This window comes from Dermochelys coriacea, chromosome 9, assembly GCF_009764565.3.
Source record: "Dermochelys coriacea isolate rDerCor1 chromosome 9, rDerCor1.pri.v4, whole genome shotgun sequence".
NCBI classification, from domain to species: domain Eukaryota; kingdom Metazoa; phylum Chordata; order Testudines; family Dermochelyidae; genus Dermochelys; species Dermochelys coriacea.
The window spans coordinates 85,251,902-85,269,748 of record NC_050076.1 but is presented as its reverse complement, the minus strand read 5'-3'; the positions used below and the strand labels follow the sequence as shown (position 1 = coordinate 85,269,748).

The following is a 17,847-nucleotide window of genomic DNA, read 5'->3' as shown; positions in this document are numbered from 1 at the left end:
AGAAGCCAGGTATGTACTTGTGGTGGCTAGCCCATCCCGCTGCTCATGCTATGGCTACATTCTGTTCTTAGCACACTGGTTCACTGAGAGCTAGCACAAGTATGTCTTCTTCAGCTAGGAATCACACCCCCAGCGCAACATGTAGATATACTCAAATGTGAACAGCCACACAGTGAAGTCATACATACCTGAGCTAATGTGTCCTCACTGGTGCTGCACTCACCAATGGGTCATTAGGAGTCTGGGGAACATATCCCATGGTTCTTGGTACTGCAGTAAGCTGAGCTGCTCTTTCCAGTAAATTGTGAAAGAACTTGTCTGTCCTTCTAGGCAATGGGAAGGAGGAGGGGGGATGGGGGGGAAGAGTATTGTGGGAAGGCACTGGAGGTCTATTAGCACTTGGTGATGTAGCCTACTGCTGCATCATCAACTGGTAGGATTACCGGCCTGAGTAAAAGTGGCACCTGAGCTCTAACACCCAGCTAAACTGGGTTTAAAGCATCACTAAAGTCAAGTCAGAGGGTTCTGCATGGATGGAGCAGTGGCTAGATGGAGGGCTTGAGGGTGAGATTTTGGACAACAGCTGATTAAGAGCCTACAGGGACAACTCTGTTAACTGTTAGCTGTTAACTCTGCAGGGACAAAAAAAGTTGCAAAAATGAACTGTGTTTTAATCATGGCAAAGGAGTAGGTTTTAGGGTTATTTGTGCCAGATGTCACAGCGGTAGGTGCTGCAGTAACACCTACAAATAAACCATGATTATCTGAAGGCTAATTATCCAAATTTGAGTTGTCTGGACTTTGTTTCTGTCTCCCATTCCTGCACAGTGAAATGAATCAGAAACACTAATTTTGTGAAATTTTTGGATGTTTGCCAAGATCTTTGAAAAATTAAAATTAAACCCTGTATAAAATGAAAACCACGTACAAGAGTGGAGTTGGGCTCTTAAAGCACACAGGAAGAGATGAGTCTTTGCCAGGTCTCCATTAACCACAGTTTGTTTGGGAATGAGTGGGTATTCCCCATTTCTGGTCTTTCCAGGGTGGTTTGTTTCATTAACATTGAGGGCATTGGAGCATGGCACAGAGGAAAATCTCTGCTCTTTATCTAAGCTATGTAGCCTATGTCTAGAGGCCACAGTTGGTCAGGAATTCTTGTGATAAACAGAAGTACCAAAAATTAAAATAGCGGACTAGGTGTCAACGTAGATCCTTGCATGCTACCTCCTTGTCCATTCTCCAGGCCCCCGCCTAGCTCCTGCCTCTTGGGGAAAGCATCTCACCCTTGCTGGCTGAAAGCGACACCAAATAGCAACTTTGCGCTCAGCAGTAAAGGAACACCAGGCTGAGGATTGCTTTGGTTACATTTATTTCAGGGTTCCCAGGTGATGGGCAGGGGTTACACTGGGGGCCAGGTGGGTGCGTCTGTGTGACGGACCCTCCTGGGTCACTGGGCTGACACCGGCCCCCGGGCCGCTCGCCCAGCCTGGGGCTCGCCGCTCGGGGCGGGCCCGGCTCCGCTGAACCGAGGGCGCCCCCTGGCGGCCGCTCGCAGCCCGGCTCCCCGGGAGAGACGCCGCTCGGCCGGCCATGAAGTCGGCCTTTGTCACCGTGGGGACCACCAGCTTCGAGGAGCTGATCGCCGCCGTGACGGCCCCGGAGACGCTCCAGGTGAGGCCGCGGCGCCCTTCCCGCAGGCGGCGGGGCCTAGGGCAACCCCGGGGCCTGCCGCCGCTCCCGGCTTCCCGCCTGTGCCCCCCTCCCCCCCGGCCGCTCCCTGCCCGCGGGGCGGCAGCGTCCGCTGGGCCCCGGGGCTGGCTCCCGAGCGGGGCGGGCCGGGCCCGCCAGGAGCCGGCTCGGGCGCGCGAGGGGAGAAGCGGGGCGGCCCGGCCCGGCTCGGCCCGGCTCTCTCGTGCCCGCTGTACCATCCGCCCCGCCCGCTGCAGGTCTTGCGGAGCCGCGGCTACGGCAGACTCGTCCTGCAGGTCGGCGGCGGGGCGGCGGCCCCGGCCCCGTTCCGCACGGCGGCGTTTACACTGGACGCGTTCCGGTTCAAGGAGTCGCTGGCTGAGGACCTGGAGGCGGCGGATCTGGTGATCAGCCACGCGGGTAAGGCGGCTGCGTGGGGGGGGGCGTCTGGCCGAGGCGGCTGCGTGGGGGGGAAGGCGGCTGCGTGGGGGGGGCGTCTGACCGAGGCGGCTGCGTGGGGGGGGAGGCGGCTGCGTGGGGGGGGGCGTCTGGCCGAGGCGGCTGCGTGGGGGGGGAAGGCGGCTGCGTGGGGGGGGCGTCTGGCCGAGGCGGCTGCGTGGGGGGGAAGGCGGCTGCGTGGGGGGGGCGTCTGGCCGAGGCGGCTGCGTGGGGGGGAAGGCGGCTGCGTGGGGGGGGCGTCTGGCCGAGGCGGCTGCGTGGGGGGGGGGAGGCGGCTGCGTGGGGGGGGGCGTCTGGCCGAGGCGGCTGCGTGGGGGGGGAGGCGGCTGCGTGGGGGGGCGTCTGGCCGAGGCGGCTGCGTGGGGGGGGGCGTCTGGCCGAGGCGGCTGCCCCGGGGCCAGGGAGGTGCGGCTGCCGAGAGCCTGTCTCCGGTGAGCCAGGGCAGGGCAGCCCCGGTGACCTGAAGCGCTGGCGTCGCGCTGGTTGCTCTCGGGCGGGGGCCAGGCAAACTGCATCCCAGGAAGTGAGCTGTCGCTCACGAAAGCTGGCGCTCAAATACATGTTAGTCGCTAAGGTGCCACAAGTCCTCCTTTTCTTTTGGCCTAGCCTGAGGGGCCAACTGGCAAGTTTGAGAGCTTGTAGCGTTGCCCCTGTGCGGAAGTGGGGATCTTCTGTCATAGTTTCATGACCCCGGTGCCTGCCTTGGTTTCCCCTGTACGCTGCCTTGTTACCCAATGGGTGGAAAAGGCCTGTTTGCTCTCGGGGCAGGCTAAGGGGCATCCGTATGAACGTCGCCTCGCTGTCTGAGCTTCAGGGGAGTATTGACAGGGTTCAGAGTCGCAGCCCTGTTAGTCTGTATCTGCAAAAAGAAAAGGAGGACTTGTGGCACCTTCGAGACGAACACATTTATTTGAGCATAAGCTTTCGTGAGCTACAGCTCACTTCAGTGGAGTATTGGAAAAGGACTGGCAGAGGCTGACCCCACCTCAGTGGAGGATTTGAGAAGACAGTGGCAAATCCAATCACCAGGATAGTGACAACGAGCAGCCAATGACCCAGAAGGAGAGAGATTTCCGCACCTCTCAGCAGGGAAGCTCAGCCACATACCAGCTCAAGGACAAAGGATGGCAAAGCTGTGTGAGGTGGGGGATAAGAATTGGCGGCTGAAAGGAGACATCTCTCACCTGTGAGCTGACTGAAGGCTTGTCTACGCTGGCAATTTACAGCGCTGCATCTTTCCCGCTCAGGGGTGTGAAAAAACACCCCATGGAGCGCAGCAAGTTTCAGCGCTGTAAAATGCTAGTGTAGACAGTGCACCAACGCTGGGAGCCGGGCCCCTTGTGGAAGTGGGTTTTTAGAGCACTGGGAGAGCTTTCTCTCAGCACTGTGCCGTGACCACACAAGCCACATTAAAGCACGGCCACAGCAGCACTTCAGCATTGCCAGGTAGGCTAGCTCTGAGGAGGTCAGAGAGAGAGAGAGCTTGAACTTGAACCCTGTGGGTCACTACCGTTTGGCTGGACTCTGAGTTAACCAGAATTGTCTATCGTTTAACCTTCAGTTCCCTATGCTGACCTAAAAACTTCCTATGTTGTGTTCCAGTTGACTAATAAACCCTAATGTTTTGACAGTGCAGTTTGAGTGTGTCTGCAAATGCTTGGTGAGGTGCATTAATTCCCAAAGAATGGACAAGTCCCTAGCAGGAGTCTAGCTCAGTTGGACTCACTGAACAGAGCTCACAGTGTGAAACGGGAGAGCTGGAGCCCAGAGGTCGAGTCGAAGGAGGCGGTGAGGCCACAAGGCCTACCCTGTGCAGGAGGAGTGAGACCCAATGGGGGACTGGCACGCTGATGGTGTTCCTCCAAGAGAGTTTTCCGAAGCTGGAGGCACAGCACCAATCCTATGGGTCTGTGACGGTCCCCAGTTTAAATTTTGTAAAATTTTAGTCAAAACTCCCATTCAAACCAAATGTGAGTGGAATCATTCAGTATAATAGGAGTTTGGCCTGAGTAAATACTTCAGGGTTAATTGGTTTTTACTGCAAGAGTGTAAGGTGAAACTTGGAGGCACATGTGCAAATACTGTTCATATTACTGGTTTCTTCTGTAGGTGCAGGCACTTGTTTGGAGACACTGGAAAAAGGAAAACCACTCTTGGTGGTTGTAAATGAAAAGCTGATGAACAATCATCAGCTAGAATTAGCCAGGCAACTATACAGAGATGGACACCTCTTCTACTGCACTTGTAGGTATGGCACATATTTTCATATTATTTGTGCCTCCTTCTAAGGGTACAGCCAACTGTTCTCACTTTGTTCCCTTAGAAGAAATTGACAGCAGCCATCCTGACTGAACAAGTATTATTATTATGAGTGTTAAGGTAGTGCATAGGAGCCCTAGTCATGGCCCAGGATCCCATTGTGCTATGCATAGTTTTCACAGTTTTATTTTACAGTATCACTTACAACACTAAAAGAAAAGGAGTACTTGTGGCCCCTTAGAGACTAACAAATTTATTTGAGCATAAGCTTTCGTGAGCTATAGCTCACTTCATGTACGTCTGTTTGCATTTGTCTGTATCTGTACGAGTTTTTTTCATGAAGTTGATAGATTTCCACTCTATACGGCTAAATTCAGTGCCTTGCATAATGACAGGTTTCAGAGTAGCAGCCGTGTTACTCTGTATTCGCAAAAAGAAAAGGAGTACTTGTGGCACCTTGACTAACAAATTTATTTGAGCATAAGCTTTCGTGAGCTTGAAGTGAGCTGTAGCTCACGAAAGCTTATGCTCAAATAAATTTGTTAGTCTCTAAGGTGCCACAAGTACTCCTTTTCTTTTTGCAAATACAGACTAACACGGCTGCTACTCTGAAACTTACAACACACAGATTTATGGGAGGGGAGAATCTCTTCTCTGCAACTGTACATCAAAGGCAAAAATCAGTAACTCTTCCGCAAACAGACAGTGACTTGATCCCTCCAGAGCTAGTCTACCACCGCTACATATTTTTGCCAGGGTAGATTACTACTAGAGTTATGCTTGGTGCTACTTTCACCAAACCCTTGAAAATCTGGTTCCAAGGTTATCATTTTTTAGGGCACTACTGATTCCGATTAAATGACGAACACTCTAAACAGAGAAAAAGTGAAGACATTTGAGTTGCAGTTATTCAGACTGTTCAGGGGAAAAAAAACACCATACAAATCCAAACCTCTGAAGTTGGTAGAAAGCAGCACTGGCCAATAGATCTAAGTAACATACTTCGTAAGGTAAATTAATAAAAGGCCCTGTCTCTTCAGAAGCTTCTGTTTGAAATGATTTAGGTTTTCATGTTTAATACAACCTTAAAACAACATCAGAAATTTGGGTTGATCAACCACTATCCTACCCAGAGGCAGAGTTGTTGAATAACCATTTAGATCTGACACAAGCTCTCTTGTCTTGCACACTGATTGCTCCTGCTGTCAACTTAATTCTAACACCTGGTCGAGACTCTATATGGATGTCTGTAGTCAGGAGATCTTAGGAAGGTAAAAAACAGGATACAGATTGGATAATGTGAAATGCATTCACAAATGTCTTAAATGTAAGTAATCTTATTACTTATATGCGCACGGTACTATTAATGAATAAAATAAGATGAAGTTCCCCCTCAAGAATCTTAAACTTAATATAAACACAGATAACACAATGAATATTATTATCCTTCATAAGTGAAAAATCATTCAGGAAAAATTAAGAAGGGACAGTGGGAAAGCTTTAGGGTACATGTTATGTATTTTATGATTCATGTTTGGGAACTTTGGGTTATCATGGTAATTTCTTATGTTTTGGTAAATTTAATACTGCTGTCGTGAGACCCATAAATAACCAAGTGAAAATGTTTAGTGGAAGAAGAATTTTGAGAAGGGATCTGAAGAGCAGATAAAAAAGGGAATGTAGGGTTGCTTTTGACCTGGGACAGCACCTAACCCACTCTGAATCTGGCTCCACATTGAAAGGAAAAACCATTAGTCATGTTACTCCTGGGGGAATTCTGTAACAAAAAATCCAAAATTCTGCATATTTTATTTGTCAAAATAATGCAATATAATCACACCAGTTTCATTTATTTTGGTAATTTGTTTGTACCACACAGAAAAAAAATCAGAATAACTGTTCAGCATTTTCTAAACACAGAAAAGTTATGTTATAAATACTTGGTAACCAAGACCCTGCATTCCAGTTATAATCCTGGATTTTCGTTTACATTACATTATTTTTATTTTGGTGTTTGGTGTACTGTAAAGTAGACTGCCGCTTTAAATTGCTCAGACTTTCACACATGAAAGTCATACAGTTTTGTTAATCATTGTCCTGCATTTATTTTAAATGGATAAGTAAAATAGATCCTGAGCTGTAATCTAACCCCATTGTGCCTCTCTGGCACAGAAAAAAAAAAAGCGAGAAAGCACATAGACCTTCCTAGCTGAGGATTCCGTTACTATCATTTACAATGGAGCCTTTATAAAGGAGCCTTCCTTTATACCACTATGGCAAGGTAAAGGAGTCTTAATTGATGAAAATAGGAACAATTAACTAACAATGGGAACATTAGCAGCCTGCCTGTTTAGTTAAAAGAAAAGGAGTATTTGTGGCACCTTAGAGACTAACAAATTTATTTGAGCATAAACTTTTGTGAGCTACAGCTCAATTCATCAGATGCATTCAGTGGAAAATACAGTGGGGAGATTTATATACATAGAGAACATGAAACAATGGGTGTTACCGTACACACTGTGACCAGAGTGATCACTTAAGGTGAGCTATTACCAGCAGGAGAGTGGGGGGGGGACTTTTGGAGTGATAATCAAGGTGGGCCATTTCCAGCAGTTGACAAGAACGTCTGAGGAACAGTGGGGGGTGGGGGAGGATAAACTTGGGGAAATAGTTTTACTTTGTGTAATGACCCATCCACTCCCAGTCTCTATTCAAGCCTAAGTTAATTGTATCCAGTTTGCAAATTAATTCCAATTCAGCAGTCTCTCGTTGGAGTCTGTTTTTGAAGTTTTTTTGTTGAAGTATCGCCACTTTTAAGTTCTGTAATCGAGTGACCAGAGAGATTGAAGTGTTCTCCAACTGGATTTTGAATGTTATAATTCTTGACGTCTGATTTGTGTCCATTTATTCTTTTACGTAGAGACTGTCCAGTTTGACCAATGTACATGGCAGAGGGGCATTGCTGGCACATGATGGCATATATCACATTGGTAGATGTGCAGGTGAATGAGCCTCTGATATTGTGGCTGATGTGATTAGGCCCTATGATGGTGTCCCCTGAATAGATATGTGGACACAGTTGGCAACTGGCTTAGTCCTCCACCCCCCACTGTTCCTCAGACGTTCTTGTCAAATGCTGGAAATGACCCACCTTGATTATCACTACAAAAGGTTTCTCCCCTTTTCCCCCGCTCTCCTGCTGGTAATAGCTCACCTTAAGTGATCACTCTGGTTACAGTGTATATGGTAACACTCATTGTTTCATGTTCTCTATGTATATAAATTTCCCCACTGTATTTTCCACTGAATGCATCTGATGAAGTGAGCTGTAGCTCACGAAAGCTTATGTTCAAATAAATTTGTTAGCCTCTAAGGTGCCACAAGTACTCCTTTTCTTTTTGCAAATACAGACTAATACGGCTGCTACTCTGAAACCAGTTTAGTTGTTACATTTCTGCGCTGCCTCAGGCACAGAGCCAGCTTCACACAGTCCTATGCCAGTCCAAGCCCAGGATGCAGCAACAGCGAGGAGAGGGACAGAGTGAGACTCTCTCACTCATTTGCATGCAGGCAGGCGCGCGCCCAGCCCCACCACCTTACTGTCTCTCCACAGACACGTCCAGCCTTCCTTCCCTCCCTCCCCCCGTGATCTGCTCTCTGCTGCCCACTGCTCCCAGCAGATGTTCCCCGGGCTGTTGCGGAAGGGGCATGTGTTCCCCACAGATTTCTTTGCTTCCCCCATTTTTCTGCATGGGTGCCAAGAAATCTGTGGAAGGTATGAATTCTGTGCCCCCTCTCCCCCATGCAGGGTGCAGAATTCCCCCAAGGAGTAGTCATGTGCTAAAATAGTATCAGTTTCATGATGCTAATTCTCTGTCTACCTGTGGTGTCTCTTTTCCCTCTAATGTGCGTTCTTGTTGCTAATCTAATGCCAAAGGGAATCATGTGCGTGCATGCTTCAAGGCTAGATTAGAAAAATAGTGAAAGACAGAATACCCCCATGTGCAGTATTTAATCGTTCATGTTGCTTTTGTTTTTGCTTTGTTTTTATAGCACCCTTTTGGAGTCATTGAAGTCAATCGATTTGTCAACACTGAAACCCTTTCCTCCTGGACAGCCAGAAGAGTTTGCTGCATTCTTGGATAGAGTTATTGGATTTGAATAACTAATCCAGAAAAATGAAAATGTTAGTATGTGGTCAAATTCTTCTAATGTCACTTCCTTAATAGGAAAATCCACTTATTGGGACCAACACTTTTTGTATCAACTGAACATAAATATGCCTGTTCAATTTCAACTGACATTAAATATTTTTCCATTTAATCCCAATTTAAAATCTACTGGCTTCATGCTTCAATTAACACAGTGTCAGTAGAGATATAGGGTTATTTTTTGTTTGACAACTATATCTAAAGGACTTATGTAGCAAGAGCCAAGGAGAGCCAGAAACTAAAGACCCACAACTTGACTCTTGCAGACAAGTCCAGCTGATAAAGCATATGGCAAATCCAGCTAACAGACAAAAAGATAGGTTTCAGAGTAGCAGCCGTGTCCTTGCAGTTTTCAGTCTCAACTGTGTGTAAGATCTTAAAGAAAAGGAGAGAGATCCTAAACAAGTAGCACAGTGGTTCAAACTACAATCAAAAATGGCAACAGGTGGGGAAAAAGAAGGGGGTAGAGGAGGCACTTCTGCGCTGGTTTGTTCATACACATCATCAGAACATATCAATTACAGGTGAGTTACTGATCAGGAAAGCACAAAACATTGCAACAGAAATGGGACTTGAAAATTTTGAACCAGTCAACAGGTGGCTTTGCTGGCAGAAAGCATGAACTAACATTGCATTTAAATGGAGCCATGGTGAGAGAGATACTGGTATCTCAACTCAAGCACTGGACAACAGATGTCTTACCCTCAATCTTGGCCAAATTCTGGCCTTTAAAGAGTCATCATTAGCAGCCAAATAGCAAAGGAAAGTGTCACTGTTCTTGTGTGTCCAAGCCAAACTGGCAAAGATGAAATGAAAATTCTTCTGATTGAAAAAAGGAAAATGCCATGTTTTCCTGGTATCCCTTCCCCATCTATGATCTATAAAGCAAACAGGAATGCATGAATGATTGCCATCAGATTCACTGAATGGCTTATGAACATTGACAAAGAGATGGGGAAAAAGAAAAGGAAAATTGCAGTGATTCTCAATTGTTCAGCCCACCCTACTCCAGAATTTACAAATGTGAAACTGAATTTTCTGCTGCCCAGTACAGTTTCTCTACACCAGACTACGGTTGAAGGGGTCATTCACAATTTAAAGTTCCATTATAGAAAGATCATGATGCATAAAATCTTCATGCAAACTGATGGTGGCACAGCAAATGTGAGAAAGTTCACTAAAGATCTTGGTGTTTTGGATGCTGTTTATGTTGCGCAGTACCAGACTGGAGGTAACAACTTTGTCAGTTGTAACCAAAAAGCTGGTTTTGCAGCTGACATCAAGGAAATCACAGACTCTTATCTTGGAGGACTTTTCAGCTGAACTTGGAGAGACTTATGTCCTTGGCTGATTTCTGTGAATACTCTAATACAGATGCTGACCTTGAATGCTTAAGTCAGATGACATAATTAAGATCTGTGTAGATCAGTTTTGGAGCCTACTGAAGTGAACAAAACTGGGAAGGAAGATGCAGTCCTAAAACCAACCAAAGAAGCTATTTTTAGAACAAGCTTTTAGTTGTAATGAAGTTAATAAAACTATTACTAAATCCATTCTACAGTTTGGTAAAGCCCCAATCTCTGTCAGGTACTAACAGCATTGTCTGATCCCATCTATAAGGCCAAATAGAGTTTTAACCATATTGGGAATTAATGTGTAACCAGGTCCTCCACCACAGTAGCTTCTTTTGTAATATAGCCTGGTCCACACTTGGAACAGACCTGTACTAGTTATATTTATGTTGATACATAGCTGTTATCAAAGTTCTGACTGCTTCTCCCAGATCATTGCAGTGTGGTTGAGTTTTATTTTATGCGAACAGTCAAACGTAGTAGTACGCTGCTAAAAAGTTAGCCTTCAACAAAATTTGCTAGCACAATTTTCAGGAGGAAAAAAATTTGTGTCCACACTGACTGACACCCTTCTAGTTACACCCATATCAGCAACCATGTTTTATTGTGGTTCTGATCCTTGTAAGTAGGATACAAGCTAACCTAAGTCTAAATTAAAGTGCTCTTCCTCTAAATGTTCTTTAAATGTTTGTATTTGAAAGCTGACAGTGATGTGGTTCCAAATGTCACAGTACATGTGACCACAAACGATTGAAACAAATTAATTTTATTTCATGAATGCCTGTTGAGCTAGGCAGCATACATACTTAATAAAAAGACAGCCCCTGCCTCCTAAAAGTTTATAATTTGTTTTGATATTTTTTCCCAAATTTAGCTGTGTGATTTTGGACATGCAACAAATATGTGAAAGAGACAGAGCGGAACAGAAGCTTTGTTTGGCATATTAAGAGCTGAAAAGAGGAAAATTGGCTCAACTTTATAATTTCCTAAAAAAAAAAAAAAAAAAAAAGTATGAACACACTCTCCAACAGATTTCAGATTTCTTCATTTCAATTGTGTCTTCTGCTAATATCTTTATTTCAACAGATAGTTTTGTTTTGTTTTGTTTTACATGTCATAGCATCAGAAAAGCAAGGCAAGGAGTCTGTGATGTAAATTTTTGTGAATAAATACAGAAAAGTAAGGTTTGTATTAGGGCTGTCAAGTGATTAAAAAAAATGAATCACACTATTTAAACAACAATAGAATACCATTTGTTTTAAATATTTTTGGATGTTTACTAAATTTTCATATATATTAATTTCAGTTACAACATAGAATACAAAGTGTATAGTGCTCACTTTATATTTTTATTATAAATATTTGCACTGTAAAAAAAATTGTATTTTTTCACCTCATACAAGTACTGTAGTGCAATCTCTTTATCATGAAAGTTGAACTTACAAATGTAGAATTATGTACAAAAAAAACCTGCATTCAAACATAAAACACTGTAAAACTTTGGAGTCTACAAGTCCACTCAGTCCTACTTCTTGGTCAGCCAATCACTCAGACAAACAAGATTGGCTACAATTTGCAGGAGAAAATGCTGCCTGCTTCTTGTTTACAGTGTCACCTGAAAGTGAGAACAGGCATTCACATGGCACTGTTGTAGCTGGAGTTGCAAGATATTTACGTGCCAGATGCGCTAAAGATTCATATGTCCCTTCATGCTTCAAACCACCATTCCAGAGGACATGCTTCCATGCTGATGATGGGTTCTGCTTGATAACAATCCAAAGCAGTGCGGACTTACACATGTTCATTTTCATCATCTGAGTCATGCCACCAGCAGAAGATTGATTTTCTTTTTTGGTGATTTGGGTTCTGTAGTTTCCGCATAAGAGTGTTGCTCTTTTAAGACTTCTAAAAGCATGCTCCACACCTCGTCCCTCTCAGATTTTGGACAGCACTTCAGATTCTAAACGTTGGGTCGACTGCTGTATCTATTTTTAGAAATCTCACATCAGAACGTTCTTTGCGTTTTGTCAAATCTGCTTTGAAAGTGTTCTTATAACGAACATGTGCTGGGTCATCATCCCTGACTGCTATAACATGAAATGTATGCAGAATTCAGGTAAAACAGAGCAGGAGACATTCAATTCTCTCCCAAAAGTGTACAGTCACATATTTAATTGATGCATTTTTTTTTTTTTTTGTAACGAGCATCATCGGCATGGAAGCATGTCCTCTGCAAGGGTGGCTGAAGCATGAAGGGGCATACAAATGTTTAGCATATCTGACATGTAAATACATTGCAATGTCAGCTACGAAAGTGCCATGCAAACGCCTATTCTCACTTTCAGGTGACATTGTAAATAAGAAGCAGGCAGCAGTATTTCCTATCAAGGTAAACTTTTTTGTCTTAGCGATTGGTGGAATAAGTAGTAGGACTGAGTGGTCTTGTAGGCTCTAAAGTTTTACACTGTTTTGTTTTTGAGTGCAGTTATGTAACCAAAAAAATCTGCATTTGCAAGTTATACTTTCATGATAAAGAGATTGCACTACAGTACTTGTATGACGTGAACTGAAAAATACTATTTCTTTTGCTTATCATTTTTACAGTGCATATATTTTTAATCAAAAATAATAATATAAAGTGAGCACTGTGCATTTTGTATTCTGTGTTGTAATTGAAATCAATATCAAAAACGTAGAAAAGCATCCAAAATATTTAATAAATTTCAATTGGTATTCTATTGTTATAAGTGCAATTAATCACAATTAATTTTTTAATCGCGATTAATCCTTTTGAGTTAGTCACATGAGTTAACTGATTAATTGACAGCCTTAGTTTGTATGTATTATGTTTGCAGTGTGGGTATTAATAAACATTCACACAACAAACAGAACTTATTATTAGTTAAATACACTTTTTGTTTGGCAGAATTTTGGAAAATATAGATTATTCAATCAGAGGTTCTTACAGTATTGTAGACCTGTCCATGTAAACCATGTTCGCAAACACATTTTTAAAAATACATCTACAAAACAGGAGTTTTCACCTAGTGTAGACAGGGCAAGGTCTGCTTATATGTGTTAGGTGGTCATGATCAATCCTAAACTCCTGTTTTTTCTACTCCAGACATAGGCTAAATGTTTTCTGGACTCCAGGTTTGATTTATTTATATAGCTGCAAGTCCTTGTCAGAGTTCATGCAAGTTGAAATGTAAAAGTGCCAATAATTCCACCTAACTGGGAACAGAAAGGACACCTATATCAAATAAAGAAAACATTGTTTTGAGAGTTTCAGTATATATGTATACATATGCACACATATACACAAAGCACCAATGAAATGCAGCCATCCTCAAAGGTGGGAGTGTGGTAACCAACTAGTATACCACACAGTGCACAACAGCTGAGGATGGAAATTTTAGTCCAAGCACACCAGGAAAAATCACTACTATTTCAAGTAGTGTGATTGGTTCTTTAATGTCTATGGAGAGAGAACAGCACTTTTTTAAAAAAAAAAAAAGGTTTAATTTAAAATAAGCTCTATTTTAAAATAATTTTAACCACAGCTAAACAGTTTTGTTAAACTCTTGGTCACATATCCAGACACCAACATTGTTAGATGTGATCAAACCCAGCACTAAAAGAATCTATCACTTGTACTAAGGTAGGCTGCCTTTAGTCTAGGGACTTGGCTTCACTGTAGGGTTAACCTGCGTTATAACTTGAGTGTTGCCCCCAGATCAAATCCCATCCATACACGAAAACTATGAACTCAAGCATGGTAGTTCTTTAACTTGATTTGGCTGGCCTGTCAAGGGTTATAATCTAGAGTTCAAGTGAACACAACTCAGCGGGCAATCCAATCACTACAATCTGAATGTTATTTCACAGTAAGAAAAGGAGTATGAAGTGAGCTGTAGCTCACGAAAGCTTATGCTCAAATAAATTTGTTAGTCTCTAAGGTGCCACAAGTACTACTTTTCTTTTTGCGAATACAGACTAACACGGCTGCTACTCTGAAACCTGTTATTTCACAGTGTGACTGCTCTCATCTGAGTTAGACTAATCTGATTTGTTAACTGCAGTGAAAACCTGGGTTAGAAGTTAACAGACTGTACAGTCACTGTGGCCAGCTGGTAGGGGTAGACACATGAAGTAGGCTATCTTATTAGTAGAGCTAGGTAGGAAATGATTTTCCTATCCCATGAAAGTTTTAAAGATTTTGAAATTTATCCTACCAAAAATTGTGACAAATTATAAATCTCATATTTTTATGAACTGAACCTGAATTGGGTTTTTTTGGGTTACGTAAAATGAAATGTTTCCTTTTGATAATTCCAAAACTTTTTATTTTTTTTCAACCTTTTTTAACCTTTCTTTTTGGAAATTATAAATTAACAGAAATTTTCAAAACAAAAAGTTTCATTTTTGTTTTGAAACAACTTTTTGTTTTGAAAATCTTGAAACAACATTTTGACAATTTCAGAACATTTTTTAAAATAAAAAATTCAAATTGGGAAATTTGTCAAAACCAACCCTTTCCCACAGTTTTGTGAAAAATATTTAGTTGGAAAACTCCAGACTAGCTCTAGTTATTACTTAATTGTTCAAATGTCATGAAAAAGAAAAATACTGTTTGTATATCATTCTAATATCTCAGATATTATTCTCCTTGCTCTGACCTGAGCTTTAGGTTGGGATGGAGACGGAAAAGATTTCAGATTATTAACACTTTATAGAAAATGAAATTATGTGCTTTACAATGTTTTCAGTACCTACTCCTCAAAAATTGTTCAGGTCTTTGACTGCTCGGACACTTTATATTTCATCCTGGATCATCTAAACACCTGTAACCTTCTGATTTCCTATTATATGAATCTTTGTACGAGTCACCATTTCTCTTCTATTGATCAGACACTCTAGCCATTTCTAAGCACTAGTATTGCCATTCCAGGACATGGCATTTTCATCATTTTTAGTTAAAGGAACAGTCTTTGATAAGTTTTTACAGTAATATTAATGTTTTTCATTTTTTAGGTAAAAGGACTGATTTGCTTTCTCGTAGTATTCTGGTCATCTTTTTGAACTGTTTTCTAGTAAACCATCACAGGCCTCTACATTTAGGGGAAATCATGTGGCTTCTGGGCTCTGGAAGTGCCTTTACTTTGCCAGTTCAAATCAGCCCAAATCAATAGTAAACAAAAGTTTCAAAGAGGGTTATTTGAAATTATTTACTTTAAATTAAAGAAAAACAAAACCAGCAAAATAAAAGCATGCCCATCCAGGCTCCAGGTGACCGTGACAACAATTAAAAGCACAATCCAAAAATAATTCTGAAAATAATTACAAAGAAAATAACCAAACCAAGATTCCATCCTGCAAGCTGCTCCCAGGAGGCTAGCTCCAAATGCCTCTGTGGAATAGCTGGCAAAATCAGCCCATAACAGTCATCAGTCAGCAAAACTATTACAGTTCCTACTCTACCCTTTCTCTTCAAATAAGAACATAAGAATAAGAATGGCCATACTGAGTCAGATCGAAGGTTGATCCAGCCCAGTATCCTGTCTGCCGACAGTGGCCAATGCCAGGTGTCCCAGAGGGAGTGAACCTAACAGGTAATGATCAAGTGATCTCTCTCCTGCTATCCATCTCCACCCTCTGACAAACAGAGGCTAGGGACACCATTCCTTACCCATCCTGGCTAATGGCCATTAATGGACTTAACCTCCATGAATTTATTTAGTTCTCTTTTAAACCCTGTTATAGTCCTAGTCTTCACAACCTCTTCAGGCATGGAGTTCTACAGGTTGACTGTGCACTGTGTGAAGAACTGAATGAATCTCACTCCTCCAGAGATGTCTCCTCAGAAAGGCTTTGCAATATACCTATTGCAAAGGAGCTTTTTAGTCCACAACAGGAAGAGGGGCCCTCATAGAACATATTAAAAATCTCATTCAAATTGGTAGTATCAACAGGGAGACCAAGGATAGAATAGGTATGCAGACTAACGTTCTTCCACCTGGTGAAGATACATGGTTAGTGTGGTGTAAGGTTTGCACTTCCGCTGTCCCTGCAGTATTTGTTCTGCAAATAAATAGAAGTCTTCAGCACTCTCATCATAGGCACTTACAGGAGCATGGAAAAAGAGAGTAAGAAAGACAAAAATGCCAGCAAGAGGGCTTTGAGAGGGTTTTTCCCCAAAGGTAGGGGAGAGGGATTGGCAATACCATCCATCAATTACACGATACTACTCTACCATTATTTTGTCCTATAAATGTCAAGCAGATACTTAAAAAATGGGGCAGGTTTAATTGGAAGAGTTGTAAGCCTTGACAATATTCACATAGAATATTTTGTTTCTACTACTAAATAATCACGTAATTGTGCAATTGGTATTAAATGTCACTCCTTTAAATACTGTTTTGCCTAAAATACGTTTTTTTTTAAAGTGCTGCATGTACATGTTTGATGTCTAATTACACCCCTTATTAACACCTGAGAAACACAAATGACAGCTGTCTTCATAGTTTATCTGTTGTCCAATAGCACAAGTTAATTTTTCTAATCCCTCAAATTTTCCTCACTGAGATTTTCACTTTCTAAGTTGGCAAAGAAAACACTGTTTGGTTAATATTTACCACTTTGTGAACTAGGTATTGCAGGAGTTGGGCCTAGAGTCCCTATGAAACTACTTAGCTGCATAGGTACCAAAGGAATTAACCCCTAATTTGCCACATGCTATTTATAGTCATATATAAGCACATCTAGAAAAAAAGCTGTAAATAATCAATATGAACTCAGCCTAACAAGAAATCCCTTCTCTTCCTAGGGTGGGATGAAAAACTAGAGAGCATCTGTTGTCAGTATTTTGTTGATCTTTTAGTTAACAATAAATTTTACGGGGAAAAAAAATCAGATACACACATGGACCCTTAACCTGTATATGAGTAATTTTACATGGGAACAGTCCCACTGAGCTCAATGATTTGGGGCCTACAAATACAAAATAAGACAGACAAATGTTTATTACTAACTTACACTACATCTAAAGGAGTCTAGTAAAACAGATAAATGTTCATGTTCTCCTCTCTGATGCCTCATTGCTTAATTAGAACTTAATTGTCACCAGCTCTGTGTATTAGGCACCTGTTTTTGAAAAGGAGTAGAAAAGCCTCTGCACCTGCTAAGAAACCACCCAAATCTGAAGGGGGGGGGGGGAGGACACACAAAGGGTAATATAACCAACGAAAAGCAAACTAGAGCAACTAATAGTGGCATTCCAAGGAAATAAAGTTTTTAACTTTCTCTGTATTTTAAACTATTACATTTTGATGCATTACAACCGACAAGCTAGACCACATATGCAAATCAGTCCCCAATTATCCTCTCTGATAGGCATACAAAATAATACTTCCCTCGCTACTAACAACCACCCTTGGAGCAGAAACAGCTACAAGGAAACACATGTAAGGCAACCCAGGACCACCACCCAAAATCAACAGCGATTCCTTGTGGGGCTGTGGATTCTAAGCCTGCCCTAGGGGGCTAGTTCGGTTGTTAAACACTTGTGACGGCTTCCCTCCCTGGGGATGTTGTGTCTGTCCCAGTCACACGGCGAAGAGAGCAGTCCCCAGGCCCGCACGCTTCGGGACGCCTGTTCTGTAACTTTTACACTTCGCAAAAAAGAAAAGCGGTACTTGTGGCACCTTAGAGACTAACACATTTATTAGAGCATGAGCTTTCGTGAGCTACGCTCTAATAAACGGGTTAGTCGCTACGGTGCCCACAAGTGCCGCTTTTCTTTTTTGCGAATACAGACTAACCCGGCTGCTGCTCTGAAACCTTTTCCACCGCGCTCCTTGGGGCTTCAGGCCCCGATG

General features: G+C 42.6%; 1 protein-coding gene across 1 annotated transcript; it reads left to right on the top strand.

Annotated features, from left to right (window-relative positions):
- The first annotated feature begins 1,510 nt into the window (after positions 1-1,510).
- Positions 1,511-9,004, top strand: LOC122455706 (UDP-N-acetylglucosamine transferase subunit ALG13 homolog). Its single transcript, XM_043492112.1, has 4 exons — positions 1,511-1,671; positions 1,947-2,109; positions 4,258-4,396; positions 8,461-9,004. Exons 1-4 carry the CDS (start codon positions 1,591-1,593, stop codon positions 8,570-8,572), a joined length of 495 nt encoding a protein of 164 aa, XP_043348047.1. The 5' UTR covers positions 1,511-1,590; the 3' UTR covers positions 8,573-9,004.
- The last annotated feature ends 8,843 nt before the right edge of the window (positions 9,005-17,847 follow it).

Excerpts from the sequence above, each read along its gene's own strand:
- LOC122455706 (XM_043492112.1), top strand. The coding sequence starts at position 1,591 with ATGAAGTCGGCCTTTGTCACCGTGGGGACCACCAGCTTCGAGGAGCTG. Across the intron at positions 2,110-4,257 it reads TCTGGTGATCAGCCACGCGG|GTGCAGGCACTTGTTTGGAG; the intron begins GTAAGGCGGCTG and ends TTTCTTCTGTAG. Across the intron at positions 4,397-8,460 it reads CTCTTCTACTGCACTTGTAG|CACCCTTTTGGAGTCATTGA; the intron begins GTATGGCACATA and ends TTGTTTTTATAG.